Source organism: Malus sylvestris, chromosome 14, assembly GCF_916048215.2.
Source record: "Malus sylvestris chromosome 14, drMalSylv7.2, whole genome shotgun sequence".
Classification (NCBI taxonomy): domain Eukaryota; kingdom Viridiplantae; phylum Streptophyta; class Magnoliopsida; order Rosales; family Rosaceae; genus Malus; species Malus sylvestris.
The window spans coordinates 23108205-23133574 of record NC_062273.1 but is presented as its reverse complement, the minus strand read 5'-3'; the positions used below and the strand labels follow the sequence as shown (position 1 = coordinate 23133574).

The window sequence follows — 25370 nt, the reverse complement described above, 5'->3', positions numbered from 1 at the left end:
TGCATGACTCCTTAGTTTTAGGGTTTAGAAAATAAATTAAAAAATATATATGTATATATGTATATGATTCATGCCATAATGAATATAGAAAATATTATTAACAAAATTGATAGCATGATGATTACTGATACTATATATACACGTACATATATATGATTTTGAATGTATATGCGTTGCTTATGTTTAGAATGATGGAGTCCAGCCAAACAGCCGCTAGTGCACAACATGGATTAACCCAAAATGAACCACACAATGCAATCGAACAAACACCCCAATCTGAAAATCAAATTGAGCCCTTGGAACTGGAAGATAGCGAGGAAGAAGTGGAAACCACCGGTTGTGCAATTTACCAACCGAACCAACCAATAATTTTAGCTGAACCGATTTTTGGCAACCGCAAGAAGGCGGTTGGCTAGCAGTAACTGATTTTTGGTAATTATGTATATGTGTCTGATAGGTGGCACAAGGAATTTGACACGATTTGCCAACCGAATCCAGCCCTACATAAAAGAAAGTACATCCGTTATAATCAATGTAACTACGCACAGTCACACACATCTGTCAAATTACATTTACACACTCACAGCATAAAATCAAAGAAAACAAGAGACCAATAGATTATGTCCCAAAAATCTGAACCTAAAGTTCTTGGCCTCCAGTATGGACAATGTGGCTTAATTGTCCTAATCTATCTATCAATCGTTTTAATTAAAAATTATTTTACAAAATGTTGTTAGGTTGTCTCTCTCACCAATTTTCTAATTTTGGGACTGCGATTTGATTGGTGCAGCCATGATTCCAGTTTCACACGGAGCATTGCCAAGCTTAGAAAATAGAAGCACTTGGACCATCAATCGTGACTAAAATTTCTACAAACATTAACCTCTAATTTTAGACCTGACAATTAGAGGCTATTTTGGGATTAATTTCACCAATAAAATTAATGATGAGATTATGATAGGTTCAGGTTCGATTTCTTTCTTTGTAACAAAATAAAAACGACAAATATTTTTTTTCTTTTTCTGCATGTTGTCATTCTAAAAGAGGAAAAAAAACACAAATGGTGTTTCCGCTCCATTTCACGACTAAAAATCCGAACAAATATAGGACTAGATGTTTACATGATGAACCTTGTTTCAACTATTTATCATCTTAATAATAAAATGATAACTTTTTCTCAATTTTCTGATGGTATGTGTGTATTACTATATTATTAAATTATTATTTATTACCTTTTTGCTTATAATTAACGCTTGAATTGGCATGAACACAATACATATATACGAGTAAACCCAAACATGACCTCACTAAAACAAATATCCTACTTCGAGATCCTAAGTTCGGCTCTCCCCTCCACAAGAAAAGGAGAATGCTTAGAATCTGCCGTAAAGGTTTTCCCATATGGGCAAAAAGCCTAATTTCCTCCTGAAATTAAGCTCCAAACAAAAGTGATTTGCATCATCATACAAAGCCTGTAACAGAAAATTTCTCGTCAAACCGTCATGCCATTGAAAGTTTAAACGATTACAAGAGAAGTCAATTTTGACAACCCTTTTAGCCAACCAATCCTTTGAACTACTTTTTGTCACTCGTAGACGTAACGAACACTTGGAAACAACTAGGAAACAAAAAAGGGCCACTCATCTATGGCTCGTATCAACGTTGTGTGTGACAAACAGTGATGAATATTTTATAGAACACTACTTGGTTGTGAAAGATCAGCGGCCGCTCCTGCTCAATGTCCAATTATATTTGGACACATATCAAATTTGTGCTTATAACTTTAATTATTTGGACACATGTCCAAATTTGATGGGAATCAGCAAGAGTGACTATTGATCTTTCAACAGTCAAGTAGTGTTCTATCTTATAACCAATCACGGGAATCACCTAATCTGAGTGATCAAACATTTGGACGATACTCAATAAGGAATAGGAAGGTCACGAGATGAGTGTTGTAACTTGTTGGAACATCTTTTCCAAGACTCGAGACATATTAAGTTTATCTGCCAATATGGGTTTATAAGATAACAAGAACGGCTGTCAGTAACTCCATTAGCGAAGCGAAATACAACGGAAACATGGATAATGGGCTTTGCACATCCAATGGGCTGACCCAAAGTCAAGGAACCCAACAGTTTTGCCGATACCGTTTTTAAAATTTCTTAACAACGCCAGTTCCCAAAAATTCAATTTCGGACGACCACCAAAATATGGCGCCGCACGATATCCGCCGCGCGTACAAGAGACCGGCGATCTCAGACCAGCAGAGGCGCCGAGAGCTCGCGCTTCAGCGCCAAGAGCAAGCCCGGCGCGACGTCCAGCTCCAGGCCCGCCGCTTAGCCTCCACCCTCCTCTCCCTCCCGCTCGAACATGAACAACCCTCGGAACCCGAACCCGAACCCGAACCCGAATCCGCATCTGAATCCAAGGAGTCCGAATCCGACGTCGAATTCGACCTTCGCAACGCTTCGAAGCTCAGAGGCACGGAGGCCCGAAAATGGTTCGCTAGGCAGCTCATGCTCCCGGAGTGGATGATCGACGTCCCAAACCGCTTGCCCCACGACTGGTTCGCTTTCCATTTCTCTAAATTTCAATTTTTTTTTCCCAATATAATTTCAATTATTTCTTCCAATTTTTGGGTTTTTTGTGGAAATGTAGGTATGTGTTTGCGAGGCCATCTGGGAAGCGATGCTTCGTCGTTTCGTCCGACGGAGCCACAATCAGCAGGCAACGAAACGGCACTGTTCTGCACCGTTTCCCGTCGGCTCTTCCCAATGGTTCCAGGAGCCGAGACGGGTCGGGTTCCGCTCAGTCGTATTCTATACTGGACTGTATATTTCACGAGGTAAGTATTTCAATTGTGGGTTAACTTTGATTATTTACTTTCTTCAATTGCGCTCCAAATGTTTGATAAAATGCCAAGCTGAATGTACATTGAATGCAGATGGACCAGACGTACTACGTAATTGACATGGTGTGCTGGAGAGGTTACTCTTTGTACGATTGCACGGCCGAGTTTAGGTTTTTCTGGCTGAGTTCTAAGCTCGGGGAGACCGGGGCTTGTGAGGCTCCGTCACACTATCATAGGTATAGGTTCAGCTTTGTTCCTGTGCATAACTGTGATCAGAGCGGGCTATACTCGGCTTATGCTGGAGCGGTACCTTATGTAAAGGATGGTCTTTTGTTTTATAACAAGTAAGCTCATTTCCTGATACTACTTAAAATTTGTTGTTATGGATCTGTGAAAATGTCATATATTGTTGCTATGGTTCACTGTTACAGTAGTTTCTCGATTTTTTTTATGCTGTTGAAACTTTCTTTGACATACGATTTATGTAAAATTGTTTTTTCTTTCTAGGCATGCTCATTACCAACCAGGAAATACCCCATTAGCATTAGTCTGGAAGGATGAGAGTTGCAGTCAGTACGTTATTGACACAGATAACAAAGGACAGGTTCCAAGCCATCAACAGGTTTTTTTCATTACGAACCCTTCTTTGCTCTATTTGTTGGTTGGGCTATCTCTACTCTCATTTTCTGGTTCCATGTGATCAGGTAGTTTTGGAGCTGCAAGGTGATGGAAATGTGACTACATCCGATGATCCACCAGTTGTCTTTGGTTGCTTGGAGTCAGACTTCATACAACAGGTATGTTTTACGGTGAATTTTCATTATAGGAACATGGATATCTGCACCTAGTAATTGCGAGTTGAGTCAGGCAAAGTATGGTAGGGCTTTTATGGGAGCGGTTCTGCTTCACTCAAAACAAATATTTTGCTTAGCTTTTCATGGCAGTTTTTTCCGTATCTTGTCTCCTCCCACCCCCACCCAATAGTTACATTTTCTCCACCAATGCTCAAAACCCATAATACCAAATCGGTCCTTGCACTTGTTGTCCTGAGGAAAATGCGGTTCTATCTCAGGTCACTGGTAAACGACTCTGAAGCCACCAGACTAACTGACAGGCTGGTGTCATTGAGTTCTTTACAACCCTAACATGTAACATTTGTCCTCTCTTTCCTCGTTGTATTCACATCTTTTGCCTTTGTGTTCTAACTTCAATTTATTTTCAGTCAGGGTTGCATTCAGGATGTCTTCTTCGTTTTGCTATTGGTGATGGAGGATTAAGTGTTGTAGATGGGAAGCTTGAGAAGGCAGATTTACATTTCCTTGGCAAGTCCAATCGTGCCCGTGCTTTTGCAGATACTTACTCCAAGGTTCGTAGAAAACTGTAATTCCGCAATGCTGGTGGAAATCACTCTTTCTCGATGTTAAAAACTATCCTGATACATAACTGTTTTAAATCTTTACCTTTACTGATAATTCCTTTGGAATGTAATCTTGCAGATTATGTTTCAGAATATGGTTCGGCAGTCTCCCCTGAAAATTGACGATTTGGTAGCATCAATCAACTCACCGGATGATGAAGGAAACAGACCTGATGTACCGGAAGTTGATATGGTTGGTTGATGATCAGTCGATACTCTGAAATTACCGGAATACAGAACACACAGCAAATACAATATCCTCATTGGGATCAATGTAGCGTTCATATTCTCGGGTATATTAGTATCTTTCGATGTATTTTTGTGTAATCTTAACACTGCAAGAAAACACTGCAAGAAAGCTGAGCATCCTTGTTGGATGATCGATGTATACTAGTATCTTTCGATGTATTTTTGCAGTAACACTTTTTCTCCTGGAGTATGAAATTATTATTTTCAATTTTCCGGTCTGGATCGCCTGCCTAAATTGCTTTCGTTTCGAAGAGTTTTTTGTTCTTCCTTTGGTTAAATTAACCATAAATAGTAAGGAAAGAAACAAGAAAGTAGAATACAAACATAATTAAGCATGGTAAAATTTCTTAATCTAAGTTAATCTTGAGAATATTAATACCCGAATCGGTAATTACATTCCTCTTCTAACATATTTAACTATCAATAAAGAGTTGAGCAAATAATATCATATACTAAATAACATATCTTCCTCATGAAAACCGAAAAAAACTGAAAAAAACCGAAAAAAGAAATTGTTTGTAGGGTTCTAAGTATTCTACGACGCAGCGGTAGTTGCTTCGCAACTGTCATGTACGCAGGCCAATACGTCTGTGTACTCCCTTGATATGGTGAAGGAATCGTAGACTTTGCCGTCGTTGCTTTTCTTGTACTCGAACAGGAGCGACGTGTGATTGAATGCCGTCATCTTGACATATCCGAAGTCGTGGTCTCTGAAAATACTCCAGTTAGGTTGCACTTGGCTGAAATCAGATAAGTGGCTTCCTGCGCCACCAACGACAACATGTATTGTTCCTTTCACAGCGCCGGAGTAATGTGATTGTTCTGAAGTTACGCATTGGCTCTGCAACACCGCGCCCGAGTGACAAGAAAAACGAAGAGATTAAAAGAAACGAAATGGAAGTCATCCACAACTGTTTGATGAGACTGAAACTGAAAGAGTTTGAAACCGAAGGAATTGATACCTGGTAGACGGGGCATGATCTTTCATAGTGATGGACATGGCCGTAAAAGGCAATGTCAACCTTGTACTTCTGCCAAAGTTTCTGCAAGCTTTCCCTTCCCATAGGCTCTTCAAACGAGCCCTCCTGCCCATAATAATAGTTAGAGGAATAGCCAAGCATGCGATGGGCGGCAAAGATCAACCAAGGCTGTTTTTGTCTATCGACAGTTGCAAGGCAATTCTCGATGAACTTGTACTGCTCCGATCCCTCTCTCCAGTCGTGCTCAGTGTCAGCTATGCAGAAGCGAAACATGCCATAGTCGGTTTTGTACCTGTTCATTCATAGAATTCTCATTAGAAGTGCGCGGCACGCAAAAACACTGCTGCAGGCATCCCATACTCCAGAATCAGTATAAGTACTTCAAGTTACAAGAAATGATGCAATTTACCAGAACTTTGCTCGGTTCTCGGCTGGAACATAGAACATAGTCTCAGCCAACACGCCACATTCTCCACCAGAATCCATTTTGTCGTAAAAGGACCCCGAATCAGGCCAATCTCGTTCATGATTACCACTGCAGGAAACAAATTCGAGATCATCAGCCGAGATCATAAATCAATTTTATAAATCTCATTAGCAAAATGATGAAAACATGTAATGAACACTTCCACAAACCTGCCAACCATGTATGGCACAGTTGATGCAATCGGTTCCACCTGTGCCGTGAACTGATCCCATTGTGAGATGTACCCATTTGCGTACGTTAGATCTCCAATATGAAAAACAATGTCGATATTCTCCAAATCGCTGATGATTTGATCGGTAGTCTTCAGTGCACCAGGCTGGTAATTACTGTACTCATTTGAACCGTCACGCTCTCCCTGAAAGATGCAGGAGAAAACATGTATCACACACCGAAAACCCCCTAGCAGGATGGTAAAAGCAACCACAAAATGGACGTTCTATGTAACCGGTAAATGGCACGGCTCAAAATTACAACTGAAAGTACCTTGCCAATGTCACCGAACATTATGACACGCTGTAAGGAGTCCTGTCCAGGATATGGAGATGATCTGAATTTGTACTTTTTGCTCCAGATAATTGTCCCATTGGATAAACGATGTCCCAACTTGTAAAACTGCCTGAAACCAATCATCACAACGGTAAGAAGATATCATCCGTAGTTAACAACACTCTTAAAGGCAAAGAGAACAAACAGGGAAGAAATCGTTATATGCATACTCGATGTTTGGCCACAAATCCTTCAGGAAACTTGTGTGTATGAAGCCAGGATCACGCCACCCAACTGTCTTTGCAGGTGCACCTTAACGAACCATCGCAGTTTAACAATTTTATGTTAAGATATCTGTCTCCGTAGATCACGCAAATGTGACAAGGTCGTGAATACATAAAAATGAATCATACCACACATCATGCTCCGATCAAATGTCAATGTTCCAGCTCCGGATCGCATTCGAGCTTGCCCCTCTATACCCCATTCAACAAATGGAACAGCTTCATTGATGTCGTAGCCACTTGTCCAAGTTACTGTCATCTGAAAATACATAAATACCTTCATATAAGTTCGCAGCACGCCAAAAGACACATGAACCACAACATAACGCTTCAAATTCTCGGATGTTTATAAAAAAAAATTCTCATCAAACAACCAAAGATCCCGATTGAAAAAAGAAGTTTAACATAAGAACACACAGAACTGTAAATTAGGATAAACTCACTTCATTCCAAGACTTCCCTTGAGCAAGGCGTGGAAACACAGGTGCTTTTGGATTGGCAAATGTTATGGAGTTTGAAACTGCCACCAGGTTTGGCTGCAACAGTCAAGTATTGGATCAGTCACGTAAAGAAAGACAACGATTCTTTAACGAACAAAATAGAATATGAGGAAGCATGGGAACACAAGAATGAATCATGATCATACATTCGACAACCCGCCTGAAAATAATGCAAATGAGAAATCTGCCCGCTGATTTATAAGCTGAAACTTCAAAGAAGATTTGCCAGTCGTTGTATAATTCGGATTGGAGTCTGTTGCATACTTGTACTGAAGCATAGGGATCATATATCACAATGGTTAGGAATGTTCAAACAAAATTGTTTCATCCGCTATTTACTATTACAGAGTTGCAAACTGCAAGCACAAACCTTTATGGGGGCAGTGCATATATAAGGAGTTTGTTCTTTTGGTGCATTCACTGGCGGACACATCGAATCACTGCCTTATTAAAACACCGTTACTTCAATCTCCAACAGTTATAAACAAAGATCTTCATACAAATTTTGCAAAGCAGATTCGATCACAGAATAGTGCATAGTAAGTTGAATCAATAGCTAGATTGTTCGTGGTAAAATAGGTTATGTAATCGTTGTCAGACACTTTACTTGAATCTTGCCGGAGAAAAGACTCCAACCCAATCATCTCCAGTAGGAGTCTGGTTCTCAAGATCCACAGTTACCCATTCGGTATCCTCATCCTGCAATCGTAGGAATCAAAAATACATATTATCAACACCTTAACTCCATGGATAAAAAAGACATTCATATGAATTCAAAAACTTGAATTCCATGCAAAAACTCATCTACTCGAAAAGTCACCGTACACCAACCCAACAGTTACACAAAAAATACATTCAAAAGGCAAAAACTAAATACGGATTATTCAATCAATGGGCTACCAAATAAAAGACGTTACAGTAGCTCCCAACTATTTTGACATGGCGATATTCTTAACTAATATAACCTATGGGGAAGGGGACACGAACTTGGGTGCAAGCCCACATAGCCACTGTAATGAAATTCAAAATTAAATGATCATAGAAGTTATTTCAACTATCCACTTTTACCCCATATTTTTTCACAATGCCAATCTGCTGTTTCTTTATTTCCCATTGACATCTATTTGTGTACAAAAATATTGAGCAGCAGCTAATAACTTGACACATAAATGTTGGCAGCCATTGAATCAAAACAGTAAAAATAAATTGTTACCTTCAAGCCGAGCACACAAGGGGAAGCTTTGACGGAGGTGGTGGATGAGAGGTTGATGGTGGCTTTCTCAATGGCAATCTTGGAAAGCGGCTGTTCCCCAAAACCATCGCCCTGAGCGGCAGCTCCCGCTAAGTTGGTCAATCCCAGAATCACCACAATCGCAAACAGTTGAAAACTTTGCGCCATTGCTGAGTTGGGTTTTTTGAAAATGATGAAAACAAATTCGAGAAAACCCCTTATTTATATGAATCGAACAGATAACAAACACGCTTTGATTCCATATGTGATTCTGGAAATATCACAAAGTTTCAATCTTTTTCTTCTTCTTTTTTACCGTCTTTTTGTAATTGGGAGACAAAATTGGGGTAGGATTTGAATTGTGGGAGGATTTTAGAGAGAGGGCGGGAAGGGGAGGGAAGGGAAGGATACGTCTGTTTGTATATTAGTGCATGTGTTTAAGATATTGGATTCTGATTGGATTCTTTCCACTGCACGTGGGAAAAGAGTTTTACCATTTGAGGTATTCATCAATTCCCCCCTGAACTTGTGACCATTGGCCAATTTCCCCCCTCAACTCTCATAATTAGTCAATTTCCCCCCTCAACTTTAATTTGGCCAATTTCCCCCCTCAACTCTCATAATTAGTCAATTTGCACCCTACTGTTAATTTTTTTTAATTTTCCATCTATTCTTTTTTTTTTCTTTCAATCTTTCTAATAACTTCCAACAAAGTACTAAAATTAACATAAACTCACCTGCATAATATAGGGTAAAATGTACAAAAACATAATACAATTAGTATGTGATATGGGTTGATTATAAGAAAAAGTTATGAATCGGGTTTAAAGCATGTAGAAGAAGAAATAATAATTCTAAACTCATGGATCAGACATATTTCAATAAAATGGGTTATTCTTAATAAGGAGTCAAAAATTATGAATTGACTAGCCATTTTTGCACTAAAGCTCGATTCTCCGCAATTTACTTGAACTTAGCTTTCACTTTTATAAAGAAAATTGTATTCACATACAAAAATGTACACATCAATCCTTTTCGTTATCAATTTTGTATAGTAAAAAATCAAATAAAATTACTCTATACTGATTTATTATGACTAATAATACTATCTATGATAAATTGTAAAATTCTAAATTTTAATCTATTTGTAATAGGATAAAGACATAGGAAAATGATTAACATACATCTTATTTAGTTTCTTACACACACTTGTTTAATTATGATCAAATTAAAAAATTAACAGTAGGGTGCAAATTGACTAATTATGAGAGTTGCGGGGGGAAATTGGCCAAATTAAAGTTGAGGGGGGAAATTGACTAATTATGAGAGTTGAGGGGGGAAATTGGCCAAAATTAAAGTTGAGGGGGGAAATTGGCCAATAGTCACAAGTTCAGGGGGGAAATTGATGAATACCTCTTACCATTTTTAGGTCAAAAGTTTGAGGATGTATATGAAACGGATTCAGAGTCGCGTAACGTTTTTTATTTAATAATATGTTACTTATTTTTTTAGGAAAACTAATGAAAAGGGCTTGAAAACTTTGAGTTTTAATGATAAGGACAAAATAAAGGGTAAAGTGAATAGTATCAGGATTGACTTTTTAGTGTAAAAATGTGGTTTTTCGTTAAAGTGAACAGTACCAGGTGCTTTTCGTTAAAGTTCCCTAATTTTTTAGTACATTGATATTTTACACTAAGGGGATGTGGAGTTCGGCTAAATGATATAATGGACAGTCTAATTTGGTATCAAATTCGTTATCCACGAGATTCGAACCTAAGACCTTTCAGTTCCAAGTGAAAAGAAATACTACTAGACCGTAGTACTGAGTGACATTTAATAATATATTACAATGTGTAAGTGTTTCTTCACATAGTAATTATTATTAAATTGAAACGCCATACGCAACTGTTATCATCACATAGTGATTATTATTAAATTGAAACGCCAAACGCAATTGTTATCATTTTTAATTATGCTGCTCTCCAAAATTTTAGATGTTTAAGAGCATGAAGAAAAGCGTTTTCATTAGAAATGTTCGTATTAGTGTTGTTTAAAGTGATTTTATAATTTAAAAGTAGTTTTAACTTTGTTTTTTTGTCAAATATTATCATAAAGTGTGTTTCACGATGGTTCGTATTGAATAATTACGAATTCCTATTGTTTGTATCAAAAGAATGGTACGGGAATGTTTTTGTATATTTTACTTCTTCAGAACTAAATACATATATAATCCATAGCTCTCAAGGAAACAAATAAAAACAGGATATATACAAAACCCTTCCTTCCTAATAAAGGACTCCAAGTATTTACCCTATTTACATTCCCTTTTTTTCGTCTAGACTTTGACTCATGTCTACACTTCCCCTCAAGTTGATGCATATATATCACACATGCCCAACTTGACAAGTGAGTCATCAAACTTGCGACTACATACATCATGAGCAAGAACATCTGCAAGTTGTTCCTCCGAATTCACAAACGGTATAGACACAATCTTCTTCTCAAGCTTCTCTTTAATGAAATGCCGATCAACCTCCACATGTTTTGTCATGTCATGCTGCACTGGATTATCAGCTATATCTCTTGCTGACTTGTTATCACAATATAGCTTCATGGTTTCCTTTGACTTAACCCCAAGACTCCAGAGAAGTTTTCGAAGCTAAAGGATTTCACAAATGCCATGGGCCATGCCCCTATACTCGGCTTCAGCTGAAGACCGTGATACCACCTTCTGTTTTTTACTCCGCCGTGTAACCAAGTTCCCTCCTACAAAAGTGAAGTATCCGGAAGTAGATCTTCTATCACTTACATTTCCTACCCAATCAGCATCCGTGAACCCCTAAATTATCAAATGCCCATGCTTCCTGTACAACACTCCCTTTCCTGGTGCAGACTTCAAATATGCTAGGATACGCATAACAGCAGTCATATGATCTACACTCGGTGAATGCATAAACTGACTCACCACACTTATAGCATATGCAATATCTGGACGTGTATGAGCCAAATAAATTAGTCTCCCTACAAGTCTCTAATATCTCCCTTTATCAATAGGCTTCTGATCTGGATTCAAATGTAGATGATGCTTTTCAACAATAGGAGTGTCTACCGGCTTACACCCCAGCATACCAGTTTCCTTTAATAAATCCAACACATACTTACGTTGCGACAAGAAAATACCTCTTGAAGAGCGAGCAACTTCAACCCCAAGGAAATACTTCAAGTCTCCTAGGTTTTTCATTTCAAACTCGGCTTCCAAATTATTCTGCAACTTCGAAATCTCATCATGGTCATCTCCAGTAATAATCATGTCATCTACATAGATGATTAAGGTTGTCACTTTACCTTTTCTTCGTTTAACAAACAATGTATGATCAGAATGACTCTGATGGTACCCATTCTTCTTCATAACTTGGGTAAACCTGTCAAACCACGCACGAGGCGATTGCTTAAGTCCATAGAGTGACTTACGCAACCGACATACTCCAGTATTTCCATAAGCACTATACCCAGGAGGGAAATCCATATACACTTCTTCCTCCAAATTTCCATGGAGAAAAGCATTTTTCACATCAAACTGTTTTAATGGCCAGTCCATATTTGCAGCTAAAGAAATCAGAACACGTACCGTATTCATCTTGGCAACTGGAGAAAAGGTTTCTTGATAATCTACACCATATGTTTGAGTGTATCCTTTAGCCACCAACCTCGCTTTGTACCTGTCTATTGACCCATCGGCTTTGTATTTGATTGTAAACACCCACCGACATCCAACAGTTTTTTTTTTCCTTTAGGTAAACACGTCACCTCCCATGTATTGTTCTTTTGTAACGCCAACATCTCCTCATCCATTGCTTGAGTCCACTTTGGATCCTTTAGAGCTTCCTCCACTCGAGTTGGTACTTTAATTGAATCCATATTGTTCACCAAGGTTTGGCGTTCTGGTGCAAGACCACCACATGAGACATAGTTGGCTATTAGATACTTCACCTTTCCTTTCGGAGAGAATCTATCAGGTGGCACACCTCGATTTTGTCTTGGTGGCAACCTATACACATTCACATTATCACTTGTGTTAATTACATAATCATCCACGATACTTACCTCAGGTGTATTCAGAGAAGATTCATTGGACGACACTTTGGATTTAGAGAGAGGGGAAAACACATTAACAGATTCGGTATGTGTCTGCTGCAGCTGTCTACCAGGCTCGGCAAAACACTTGGCAGTCTGCTGGATAGGTGCGGCAGACCCTTGTTTCGACTGCTCAGACACGGCAGTTTCATGTTCTTCATATACTTGCTCAGACATGGCAGAACCCTGAACCTCAACATTAGCACATCGGTCAGAAAGTACAACAGCACGTTCGGTGCTGCATGAAACTGTGTCTTCTCCTAGACCCAACCACTCCAGATCACCAATAGTGTTCTCCCCCTGGTGATCTGAAGATAAACGCACAGACGGATAAAAAAACTCCAGTTCAGAAAAAGTCACATCCATGGTGACATACATATGCTTAGTCTCAGGGTGATAACACTTGTAGCCTTTTTTATGAGGTGAGAAACCCACAAACACACACCGGAGGGCACACGGATCCAACTTGGTGCGATGAATTTTCTGAATATGCACATAAGCGACACACCCAAATACTCGAGGAGTGAGAGTATGAGTCGGCACTACTGGAGCATATTGAGTGAGGACTTGAAGAGGTGTTTGAAAGTTCAAAAACCGAGAGGGCATACGGTTAATCACATAAACCGTATAAGTAACAGCTTCAGGCCAAAACATCTTAGGGACCGAGGCTCCAAGCAGAAGAGCACGTGTGGTTTCTAAGATGTGGCGGTTTTTTCGTTCAGCAACCCTATTTTGTTGCGGGGTATAAGGACAAGTCGTTTCATGGAGAATGCCACGATCACGAAGAAACTCGGACAACTCACAAGCAATGTACTCACCACCATTGTCAGACCGTAGTACTTTAATCACAGATGAGTATTGAGTCTGGATCATCTGAGAGAAAGACCGAAAGACTAGACCAACATCACTCTTATTTTTTAACACATATAGCCATGTCATACGAGTGCAATCATCAACAAATGTAACAAACCATTTAATTCCCGAAGGAAGAACAACTGGAGATGGCTCCCAAACATCAGAGTGCACAAGTTCAAACGACACAGACCTTTTATTCATACTAGAAGGAAACAAAGCACGATGGCTTTTAGCAAGAATACATACTTCACAATGTAAGTCTGATTCATTTATTCTACTAAATAAAGTAGGCAACATAAGCCGTAAATATCCAAACGATGCATGCCCTAACCGAGGATGCAATAACCATATTTCCTGTAAACTACTAGCATGTGACGCTCGAACCGCATTAGCCCTGCCTGAAACGACGTCATCAACATAGTACAACCCCTCTCTCTTAGTGCCACGCCCAATTATCTCCTTGGTCTGAATATCCTGAAGTAGACAAAAGGACGGATACATTAGAACAACACAATCCAATTGTTCAATGACTTGTGGTATTGATAATAAGTGATAGGACAATGATGGAACAAATAAGCAACAATGTAAAGGGAGAGATGGGGAGAGGTGCACAGTGCCAGCGCCACACACGGGGACAAGAGTCCCATTAGCAGTCGCTATGCTTTTCCTGTGAGACATTGTCATATATTGAAACAAAGTTTTATCATACGTCATATGATCGGTTGCACCAGAATCAAGAATCCAACCTGTATGTGGATCACTTTCGGAGGCTAAGAGAACACGCCCCACAATACCTGTATTGGAGGATGAATCACCAGGAGTAGCACGAGTTAACAAAGTGTGACTAGGATCCCCAGAGCTAGCCCCGGCCTCTTGAGCAGTTGGTGTAGCCGCTGCAAGAGAGGCACGGCCTCCATTGGATCCGACTGTTCCACAGTCATTTGCCCACAATTTCTTCTTAAGTTCTAGAAACCAATCAGGTACACCATGCTTAGTAAAACATGTATCTTCAGTATGGCGAGTTTGACCACAGAAAGTGCACTTCAAATCATCTTTGTTTTCTCGGGTAAAGGGACAAGAATTGAAAGAATGATTAGAAGAATTGTTAGGACGGGAAGTTGCAGGTGGCCGAGAGACCATGGCCATGGACAGTCCCCCTTGGTTGTTATTCCCACCCATCATGGTGGCATGTCGTTGTGCTTCACGCCTAACAACTAAAAAAACTTCCTCGACAGATGGTAACGGTTGAGTACGTAGAATATCGCTACGTACTTTATCAAAAATATCATCCAAGCCCGCCAAAAAAGCGTACACACGATCAATTTGAATTTCTTCTCGAAGTGTTTTAAGATCAGCAGCACATTCCAACTTAATTGGTCTCCGTTGATCCAGCTCCTGCCAAACGGACTTGAGGTCAGCATAATACACACCAACCGGCCGGCCCTCTTGACGAAGCCTGAACGACTTAACCTTCAGTTCATAAATTTGAGAAATATCTTAACCATCATAATAAGTCCGAGCCACCTCCTCCCAAACTTCTTTAGCAGTACGCAAGTGAATAAAAAATCCCATGATAGCAGGTTCCATGGAATTAATCAACCACCCTTTTACTATGGCATTCCTGGTCTCCCACGTCTCATACTCAGTACTGTCCTCAGCAGGTTCCTTGGTACTTCATGTCACAAAGCCTTTTCGACCACGTCCAGCAATATGCATCTCCAATACCTTGGACCAAAGAGGGTAATTGGATCCATTCAACTTCACAGTGTTTGGCACAGCAGATGCATCGTTCTGAATAACAACGGGACTCAATACCTGATTGTTAAGTGGTTTACGGGAACCACCCTCCAACTTCAAGATTGAATCACCTTCAGCCATCTCGACTTACACACGGAAAGGGTACCGACAATTGGAAGATATTACTCACGGCAGCAACCAACCAAACAGGCGCTGCAATTCTTCCACAAATCACGACAGCAGAGGTGCTGCGACACGTCCACCACGTCAAACAAACACAGCAGTGGTAGTTTCTAGGGTTACAAGGCTCCGATGCCAAAAAGAATGGTACGGGAATGTTTTTGTATATTTTACTTATTCAGAACTAAATACATATATAATCCGTAGCTCTCAAGGAAACAAATAAAAACAGGATATATACAAAACCCTTCCTTCCTAATAAAGGACTCCTAGTATTTACCCTATTTACATTCCCTTTTTTTCGTCTAGACTTTGACTCACGTCTACAGTATCAACATCAGATTCAAACAAGTGTTTTGATCTAAATATGAAACTTTCAATATCTCTATTTTATTAAAGAAAAAAAAACGACTATTCAAATAAAACGGGGACAGATAATAATTTTACATGTTTTAAATGAATCTTCAAACTCACGTTGAGAGTAATTAATTAAGGCAAGTTGTTGAATTCAATCAATTTGGTAGAAGAAAGCAATAGGGATTTAAGCTCCGGATTAATCCAATCAAAGTCTAATTCACTAGATAGTGGAATTTAAAGTTTTTGGTCCAAGACCTGGACTCCCCCTTTGCCTAATCACAAAACTTTGATCGATCTTTTAATTGCAGCTGTGAACACGAAAATTTCCTGAAACGAAAGAGACAAGAACAACATGCACAAACAAATATTTGTGTTTTTTGATTTAGGGTTACAATCTCTCTCTATTTTGATCCTCTGATTCGATCTCCGTAAGGTGTTGATTTGTGGATGTTTCGTTGATCCAAGGGCCGTTGAGGCTTGATCTTGGATGAACTGTTGGAAGTTTCTTCAAGGGGCCGTGGGCTTGATCTTTGAAGGTGGATTTGAGCGGATCTTCAAGAAGCCGTTGGGGCTTGATCTTGAGGATGAATGTTTCTTCAAGGGCCGTTAAAGCTTGATCTTGAATAACGATGATGAGCGGATCTTCAAGGGCTTTTGGGCTTGATCTTGAAGAACAGTGATGAATGGATCTTCAAAGGCTTTTGGGCTTGATCTTGAAGAACGGTGGCTTGTTGATCCAAGGGCCGTCGGGGCTTGATCTTGGATGAACAGTTATATGGATTTGGTGATGTTGTTGATCCAAAGGGCCGTTGGGGCTTGATCTTAGGATGAACAGTTATGTGGATTTGGTGATGTTGTTGATCCAAAAGGGCCGTCGTGGCTTGATCTTAGGATGAACAGTTGTGTGGATTTGTTGATGTTATTGATCCAAAGGGCCGTTGGGGCTTGATCTTAGGATGAACAATTGTGTGGATTTGTTGATGTTGTTGATCCAAATGGCCGTTGGGGCTTGATCTTAGGATGAACAGTTGTGTGGATTTGTTGATGTTGTTGATCCAAAAGGGCCGTCGGGGCTTGATCTTAGGATGAACAGTTGTGTGGATTTGTTGAACACTTTCTTCAAGGGCCGGGGCTTGATCTTAGGATGAACAGTTGTGTGGATTTGTTGAACACTTTCTTCAAGGGCCGTCGAGGCTTGATCTTGAATTGGTGGAAGTTCTTCAAGAGCCGTTGGGGCTTGATCTTGAAAGAGGAATTTCTTCAAGGGCCGTTGGGGCTTGATCTTGAAGAAGGATTTGACGAAGAACGAAGAGGACTTTCTTGATCCTTCGGGATTTGCTTGAATTTGGGAGGTTGGATGCTTGAAAGCTTTAGAGTTTCAAAGCTTCAAGGATTTTGGATGTGTGGGGAGTATTCTCTTCCAATTTGGGAGTAGAGAAATGTATTTGTGAATTGGTTTATTGATTCTTTGATGGATGAGCCTATTTATAGGCTTTGGGAACGAATCACCACCATCCATTTGTTTTGGTGGATGTTGTAGGTGAATTTTGGTGGATGTTGTAGGTGAAACTTGGTGGATGTTTGTAGGTGAAACTTGGTGGATGTTGTAGGTGAACTTGGTGGATGTTGTAGGTGAAGTGAATGAAGGTTGTAATTTTAATACAATGGTCAACATTTATTTCACCAAAATTTCAATGTTTACAAATGTAATCTTAATGCAATGGCTAACATTTATGCCACCGAAATTTCAATGTCTACAACAGCTTTTTACCTCTCAGCGGCAGAAAGTAATCATACATATGCATTTTTGAAGTGAGTTTGATCCCTTTTCTTCTGCAACTAACAATTTAATCTATTACAGTTATCGTTTGTCAACAAAAAAAATATGATCGATCCCAAATAAAAAGTCTTATCAGAGCCTTCGCCTTTTTTATTAAACCTAACTCCAAAACTCATTAAAAATTGTACGAGCAGGGATTCGAACTTGGGTGTAAAGAAATGGATCATACTGCATGAATTCGAACTTGGGTGTAAAGAAATAGATCATACTTCCATGACTGTTAGTCATTGAATCCCCCCGCTAAAAAAAAAAGTTTCTTATAGGGCTATAATCTGGACAGGGGCTAAACATAACCCCTTCGATTGGAGATGGCTTTAGGCATCCACCATACCACCTCCAAACACGACCCAAACTTATTGAAAAATCACCTAAGCTTCTTGAACTTGTCCCTATACTCAAGAAAGCAAGTAATCCGGAGAAAATGAAGAAATTCTAAGATTGAAAAATGAAGAAACCCGAGCTTTCTTCAAGATTGATCCGGGTCATGGTGTGTCAAATAAAATGAGGTAAGATAATATGGAAGAGCGAAAGTAATGTGAGAAATGGTGTAGAAATAGCTTAGGTATTTTACAGGAAAAAAATTAAAAAAGTTGAAAACCAATGGCTAACTGACTTTAGCTAGCAAATGGGCTGCTGATAACTTGGGCCCCTTTAAACGGGTTGGCTGGCTCAAAATACCCAGCCTGATGACCAACGGGCTGAGAAATGGCCTGGTGGGTCCTCTTTTTTATAGCCCAACCCTCCATTGGAGTTCGATTTTGTCTCATTTCGGGCTAAAACATGGCCTATGGCCCTATGGCCTGATCCAAAAGAGATGAACTTACTCTTTTAGTGCAACGACATATCCTTAATGTGTAATTCTGGTCTCCTAAGAATTTCTAAGTCAAATACTAAAATGGTATGATCTTTTGCATACCTGATAAATGGGGCATATTCTTTCGTAGTCATGGACATGCCCACAATGTCCCACCTTGTACGTTTGCCAGAGCTTTTGCATGTCATCTCTTCCCATAGGATCGGAAAATTGACCCTCCATTCCATACCAAGAGTTGGCAGAATAACCGAGAACCCGATGAGCCACAAATATCAGCCAAGGCTGTTTGTTCCTGTCAGCCGTTGCAATGCACTTCTCAATGAATCTGTACTGCTCAGAACCTTCCCTCCAATCATGCTAAGTGTCCGCTATGCAGAAGTAGAACATTCCGTAAAACTGTTCGTACTGCATTTTATGAATGTCATTGATACAAATAACAATACTCAAAGTGCAGTTTATGTTAACGTGATGCCAAGAATAACAGGGTACGCACGGACGGAAGCACGTTGGTCAATCGCATTAACGGTTTTGTGGATCAAGATCTCGGAAAGTGGTTGCACTCCATCACCTCCCTCTGTATTCCTGTAGTGGTTATGACCTACTGTGAAATTCACCAAGAAAATCAATAGAAATGTGACTTTCAGAGACAAGAAGCTGAAGCCCTCCATCTCTGTTAAAAGTGGTCATACCCAAATATGCTTAACACTATATGTCTTACCCAGATTTATATACAATTTCAAACCAGGTTTAAATTTCCACTATTTATTAATTTTCTTATTATTATTATTATTATTGATTCTCATTGTTTTGTTTGGTCAGTTTTATTGAAGAAACTGTATCATTGTTTTTAAGGTAGTCCTGTTATGGCCTAAATTTAACTGAACGAGAAAGAGTGCAGCGCCACAGAGAAAAGAGAGATGTACGAAAATTCTGTGTATTTAACCTCTACATTGTGCCTTTATTTATACTAAACATATCGAGCTTACTTGCCTTACAAGTAAGAAAGCCTAAGATTACAAGAATTATAGCAAAATTCACAATATTTTTTAGCCTCTTTTAGCAATTTTTAAACTAAAGTTTCTAAATCATTTTTTATCTTTTAAGTAGTATAGGTGTTACTTTCATAATAATTAATCAATTTTGATGTTTTTCTTGGAAAAAGAAAAGTGCTTGAATGTTCTTGCAAGTCAGTATACTAACGCAAGAAATGAGGATACCCATTGCGTGTTTTCTTTTTGTTTACTTGAAACGAGGAAAGTTATGAATTGAGAAGTCTTATGATCGAATATAGAATTGGCAATCGACCACTGGCAGTATGCGAAACTTCTTAAACATGAAAATAGGAATTATTCATTATTCAATAATAGAAAATAACCAGAAAGCGCACTGGCAATTGCTTCTTGCATTCACAACTTATTTAGCTTCACTAATTAAATGGCTAATCTCTTTTCCAAGCTAAAAAATTGGCTTGATTAGAAAAGAAAATAGTGTAATTAATTAGATAAAACTTGATCATGAAGCCAAAGTGGTTGGTTCACAGCCATCATGAACACATGCCAAAACATCTCTGTAATCCCTTGAGATTGTGAAGGAATCATAGACCTTGCCGTCACTGCTCTTCATGTACTCAAACAGAAGTGATGAGTGGTTAAATGCTGTGAGTTTCGTGTATCCAAAGTCGAGATCTTGGTAAACGCTCCAAACTGTCTTCAGTGTGCTGAAAGCTGATAAGTGGCTGCCTCCTCCTCCAACAACTACATGGATTGTTCCGTTCACCGTCCCTGAATAGTGGGATGTTTCCGAGTTTACGCATTGATTCTGCAAAACACCGGCATCAGACGATGAAGAATCAATATTAGTTAAGCAGAACTTGGCAAACTATAAAATATTTCACATATCCTAATAAACTTTGGCCACATTGTGTTATTCATTCACATATCCTAATAAACTTTGGCCAATAAATTTTGGGTGATGAGGGTGTTTGGAGGGACAGGGCGTTCTATCAGAGGCTAGGTTCCTTCTAATCCATTTAAGTAAGGGGAAGGTGGGTTGCTTTCTTAGCGTTTTGGTCCTGGTGTGTAGTTCTGATCGTCTAATACTCTATTGTCCGAAATATTGCTATTAAAGAAATATAGGTTGCAGGAAATTCTCAGTAAAATGCTGTTGTCTTTTGTTTACCTGATAAATGGGGCATATTCTTTCATAGTTATGGACATGGCCATAGAAAGCAATGTCCACCTTGTACTTTTGCCAGAGTTTTTGCATGTCATCTCTTCCCATAGGCTCTGCAAATGAACCCTCCATGCCATACCAAGAGTTGGAGGAATAACCGAGAACTCGATGACCGGCGAATATCAGCCAAGGCTGTTTGTTCCTGTCAGCTGCTGCAAGGCACTTTTCAATGAATTTGTACTGCTCAGAACCTTCCCTCCAATCGTGCTCAGTGTCTGCTATGCAGAAGTGGAACATTCCATAGTCTGTTTGATACCTGTAATGATTCAGGTACAAACAAAATAACATTTCTTATTTCCCAAAAATCTTTCTTGTGTAACAAGGCACAATAGTAAGGCACATAGTCATTTGATGTTATTTACCAGAACTTAGCTCTGTTCTCAGCAGGAACAAAAAACATGGTCTCAGCCGGCACACCACATTCACCGCCTGAATCATTCGTGTCATAGAAGCCTCCGGTGTTTGGTGTATCACGTTCGTGATTGCCGCTGTTGGAGCAAATCATCATGTAAGTTTCAGAAATGTGAACTTATACATACAAACACATCAGCAAGGATAGGATAAGCAATGCAAACCTTGCAACCATGTAGGGCACAGCTGATGCAATGGGTTCCACCTGAGATGTGAACTGGTCCCACTGTGAGATGTATCCATTGGCATAGGGCATATCTCCAATGTGGAAAACTATGTCAATGTTATCCAGGTCCTTGATCAGTGCATCTGTGGTAAGGAGTGAGCCGGGCTGGTAATCAGCGTATTCATTTGAACCGTCACGCTCAGCCTGAAATTCGTGCGAGGAAATGTGAAACTTTGTTTTGTACGAACAAAGATAAACATCTTTGCAGCTACATTTGCAGAAATTAAATGTGACATGTAAAGTTTTGTAGAAAAATTTTCATTGTCCATTCAACATCTCCACCAAGCTTGCTAGTTTTTCATTTTCTTGAATTTACCTTTCCCATGTCACCGAATATGACAACCTTCTGTAACGAGTCCTGTCCTGGATACGGGGATGACGTAAAATTGTACGTCTTGCTCCAGATATAGGAACCATTGTATAATCTATGACCAAGCTTGTAAGTGTACCTGTATAAACAATCAATCGATACTAAAGCCTTCAGGACAGAACAAACATTTCTCATGAAATGTGATGATTTTCAAGCTGCATACTTTGAATTAGGCCACAAATCTTTCAGAAAACTTGTGTGGAAGAAACCAGGATCGCGCCAACCAACTGTTCTCGCCGGTTCATCTGCAAATTATCACAAGAACTTCATTGATCACAACATTTGTTTTTTCTTTTTCAATTTGTCTCTCTCTTTTCACAAATCCTTATATATAAAGTTAGCTTTGTTGTTGTTGAAATTAGATTGATCATATGATTCATACCACACATGCTCCCTCGAGGGAAAGTCAATGTTCCTGCTGGGGATCGAGTTCGAGCTTCTCCTGCGAAACCCCACTCAACAAACGGTACAGCTTCACTGATGTCGTAGCCGCTTGTCCAGGTTACTGTCATCTGCAAAAGAATAAAACAATATTTATAGGAACTCAGTTTCACAGGTACATCCTACATAGCTTCAAAACAAATGGAGCAGTTTATCACTATGACCGGAACATAAACGTACTTCATCCCAGTGCTTCCCCAGGGCAAGACGAGGGTAAAGAGGCGCCTTCGGATTTGCGAAAACTATAGCATTAGAAATTGCCACTAATTTCGGCTGCATTACACAAAAAATCATATACTCAGAATCAATTAACAACACTTGAGCGCAACTATTAGTAGTTCAAACATTCAAAATGTTGTAACGATATAAAACATTTTTTGGAGCAACTAGAGTAACTGAAAGAGAAGAAACAAGGATGGACTCACGCTTGACAACCCGCCGGAGAACAATGCAAATGCGAAATCTGCCCGTTGATTGATCAATCGGAAATACAAAGTGTTTTTGCCTGTCTTGTTGTAGTTAGCATCGGAGTGGTTGGCATACTTGTACTGCAAGAAATGATAAAGCAACAAGATTTGAGTTCAGTGGGAGAATAGCTCTCGAGCATTTGAAGTGCAACAAGGCCAAGTAAAGTAACAACTATTTACCTTGATAGGAGCTGTGCATAGATATGGCTCATAGTAATCTTCTGTGAATGGACAAGTTGATGCACTGCCATAAACATAATTTGACTTGTTTTATTAATTAGTTAATATACAAGCTTTATCTAAAAATATGCAGTGGAAGAAAAAAAGAAGATAATGTAGTAAAATAACAAAGAACAATTAAGAAATATGTGCACGACATTCAATACATGATTCGGAATATGCATGAAGTAGGGGTGGAAAAAAATCCCGAAAATCCCGAATCGAACCGAAAAAATCCCGATTCCAAACCAAAAATTTCCCAAACCGAAATTCCCGAACCGATCCCGAAATTTCGGTACAGGATTCGGGATTGGCTTCTCGATATTTCGAGAATCCCATACCGAACCGAAAATATATAATATTAATTATTATATATATATATACATATTATATATATATATATTATTCTTTTATAATTGATGCTAGTAGTTTCTAATTCATGCTCCGCAACCTGGAATGCCCTACACCTTGCATATTTTTCATATTCTGTTTGATATTCATTTGGATTTTATTATTGCTGCTGTCATGGCTGATGATTTCAGAAGACTTCATTTTCTTGTCTCTCAACAGATTGCAAAAAGGGTTTAATTAATTTGAATTTTGACTCTGATAAAAACAATCAGGCATGCTAGTTTTAGATTAAATGGTAGTGTGAATGAAATGACATTATTCCTAGTTCATGAATGTGTTCTTGAATTATATATTTGAACAACAATTCAAAATTTCATATTTAAATTTGGGATTCCCGATTTATTACGAAATCCCAAAAATATTTTGGGATTCCCGAAAATTTGGTTTGGGATTGGTCTTCAAATTCTCGTCCTGAAAAATTTTGGTTTGGAATTCGGGATACTATTTTCGGTATGGTATCTCATACCGAACCACCCATGAGTATACGACGCTATGGAAAGTCATATAATATTATAATAATAAATTAAAAATAATATTAATTTTCTAGATAAATAGTATGCGTGATGTCATTTTGCGAGTTAATCAACCCGTCAGTTGACACAACACAACATCAATATAAATGGATAGGCCGCGCACAACCCGTTACTGCCCTTAATTGGATTTTCAAATGCTTATGTTGTAATGAAAGTTTGAAACACGCCAGCAAACACAGTAAGTGTATATCATATTATTAATTGTCAATAACAGTTTGATATGTGCGAGTAACTTTTTTTTTTTTTAAACTTCGGTTCCCACTACAATGCTATGTCTCATTCATCTGTACGACTTTGATGCAAAATTTTACCGTTGCAAAAAGATTCCCACATATAAGATCAAATCATTGATCTCCTAGACTACTAAGTGATACATACCATAAAAGAAGTATTGAATAATTGGCTACATATATGTATCAAATAAGTAAGAGAGGGAAGCTCATTTGTGCCTTGAATTAAACGGCCAAAATATTAGATTCTTAGAAGGTGGAAGATCATTAAAAGGAGCACAAACCGAAAGTGTAAGCTAATAACCCTAAACTGTAGACACAAATTTCACACACACAACAATGCCCAAGAATATATGTTGAATTGAATATTTTGATCTCAACCCTATAAAAATCTAAGGGCTTAAATTAAACCTCTGAAAGTTGACCTATCACACTAATATATACAGAAAAGAAAAAAAAAAGAACTTGATTAATAATTATGAGAGTGGCAAAATTACACATTACTTGAATTTTGCTGGAGAAAAGACTCCCAACCAGTCATTAGCAGAAGGATTAGGACTAACAACATTCACAGTTACCCATTCATAATCCTTCCCCTGCAAACAGAAAATGAACCAAAAAACATCATTATATTCCAAACAAAACTATTCGTACAACATTCATCAATGTCAAGAACAAATATGATACAAAATTGACGATACTCAAGAAGTAGTTGCTGACGTTACCGTGGTGCCAAGAACTACAGGGTACACATGAACAGAAGCCTTTTCGTGAATCGCATGGACGGTTTTGTGGATTAAAATCTGGGAAAGTGGTTGCACTCCATCACCTCCCTCCTTATTCCTGTAATGTTTATGACCTACTGAGAAATTCACTAAGAAAATCAACAAGAATGCAGCTTTCAGAGACAAGAAGCTAAAGAAGCTCTCCATATCTGTGTATGCTTGGGTCTCATATGTCTTAACTCTTAGCTATATTTATACACAATTTCATAGCAGACCTAAAGCACTAATTTTTTTTTTTTTTTTGGTCTTTGCTGTACTAGTACCATTTGCTTCATTTTCTATTTTCTGCTATTTATTTATTAATTTTTTAAAAATTAATTTTTATTGGCTTTTCCTTTGGCCGGCTTCATTTAAGAATCGCATCAACGTTTTCTACATGGTTTTTTTTAGCAGAAAATGTTACTTTTATAAGATTAATCTGGATGCTTTTGCCCTTCGGCATGAAGGAACAAGGAAGAGACCACAAGGAAAATGAAAACTTTTTGCATAAGGTGTCGACATGCTGCGAGAACGTTCTTGCCAGTTTATAAATACTATTATACTACCACGTGAGAATGTAGAAATTAGAACACTCTTGAAACGAGAAAAGTCATGAAATGAGCTAGTGCAGAACGAGAAATTGTCAAATATTCTTACCTAA

At 38.8% G+C, this 25370-nt stretch overlaps 3 protein-coding genes across 4 annotated transcripts; 1 reads left to right on the top strand and 2 right to left on the bottom strand.

The window, feature by feature from the left end:
- The first annotated feature begins 2079 nt into the window (after positions 1-2079).
- On the top strand, positions 2080-4728 carry LOC126598841 (uncharacterized). 2 transcript variants are annotated; one of them, XM_050265201.1, is made up of 7 exons: positions 2088-2569; positions 2662-2848; positions 2948-3198; positions 3362-3476; positions 3559-3651; positions 4077-4220; positions 4351-4728. In XM_050265201.1, the coding sequence occupies exons 1-7, from the start codon at positions 2214-2216 to the stop codon at positions 4471-4473; spliced, it is 1269 nt and encodes a 422-aa protein (XP_050121158.1). In that variant the 5' UTR covers positions 2088-2213; the 3' UTR covers positions 4474-4728. The 2 variants fall into 2 exon arrangements, with proteins under 2 accessions (XP_050121159.1, XP_050121158.1); XM_050265202.1 differs by lacking the exons at positions 4077-4220; positions 4351-4728 and adding an exon at positions 3927-4060 and having other exon boundaries at positions 2080-2569.
- Positions 4729-5037: 309 nt separating this feature from the next.
- On the bottom strand, positions 5038-19073 carry LOC126598838 (probable inactive purple acid phosphatase 27). Its single transcript, XM_050265197.1, has 13 exons — positions 18871-19073; positions 10846-10852; positions 7865-7950; positions 7628-7697; positions 7404-7526; positions 7201-7293; positions 6887-7016; positions 6700-6785; positions 6471-6599; positions 6137-6342; positions 5910-6035; positions 5483-5792; positions 5038-5361 (listed from the first exon to the last, which is right to left on the bottom strand). The coding sequence occupies exons 1-13, from the start codon at positions 19071-19073 to the stop codon at positions 5056-5058; spliced, it is 1875 nt and encodes a 624-aa protein (XP_050121154.1). The 3' UTR covers positions 5038-5055.
- Positions 19074-19739: 666 nt separating this feature from the next.
- Positions 19740-24910, bottom strand: LOC126598837 (nucleotide pyrophosphatase/phosphodiesterase-like). Its single transcript, XM_050265196.1, has 12 exons — positions 24671-24910; positions 24450-24541; positions 22733-22796; positions 22511-22633; positions 22266-22358; positions 22027-22156; positions 21808-21889; positions 21591-21723; positions 21213-21418; positions 21000-21125; positions 20584-20893; positions 19740-20223 (listed from the first exon to the last, which is right to left on the bottom strand). Exons 1-12 carry the CDS (start codon positions 24875-24877, stop codon positions 19918-19920), a joined length of 1872 nt encoding a protein of 623 aa, XP_050121153.1. The 5' UTR covers positions 24878-24910; the 3' UTR covers positions 19740-19917.
- Between the last annotated feature and the right edge of the window lie 460 nt (positions 24911-25370).

Excerpts from the sequence above, each read along its gene's own strand:
- LOC126598841 (XM_050265201.1), top strand. The coding sequence starts at position 2,214 with ATGGCGCCGCACGATATCCGCCGCGCGTACAAGAGACCGGCGATCTCA. Across the intron at positions 3,477-3,558 it reads AGGTTCCAAGCCATCAACAG|GTAGTTTTGGAGCTGCAAGG; the intron begins GTTTTTTTCATT and ends CCATGTGATCAG. Across the intron at positions 3,652-4,076 it reads AGTCAGACTTCATACAACAG|TCAGGGTTGCATTCAGGATG; the intron begins GTATGTTTTACG and ends ATTTATTTTCAG.
- LOC126598838 (XM_050265197.1), bottom strand. The coding sequence starts at position 19,073 with ATGGAGGGCTTCAGCTTCTTGTCTCTGAAAGTCACATTTCTATTGATT. Across the intron at positions 7,294-7,403 it reads TTTCAGGCGGGTTGTCGAAT|CCAAACCTGGTGGCAGTTTC; the intron begins GTATGATCATGA and ends TGACTGTTGCAG. Across the intron at positions 6,036-6,136 it reads GTGCCATACATGGTTGGCAG|TGGTAATCATGAACGAGATT; the intron begins GTTTGTGGAAGT and ends TGTTTCCTGCAG.
- LOC126598837 (XM_050265196.1), bottom strand. The coding sequence starts at position 24,877 with ATGGAGAGCTTCTTTAGCTTCTTGTCTCTGAAAGCTGCATTCTTGTTG. Across the intron at positions 22,634-22,732 it reads TATGCACAGCTCCTATCAAG|TACAAGTATGCCAACCACTC; the intron begins GTAAATAGTTGT and ends CATTTCTTGCAG. Across the intron at positions 21,890-22,026 it reads CCCTCGAGGGAGCATGTGTG|ATGAACCGGCGAGAACAGTT; the intron begins GTATGAATCATA and ends GATAATTTGCAG.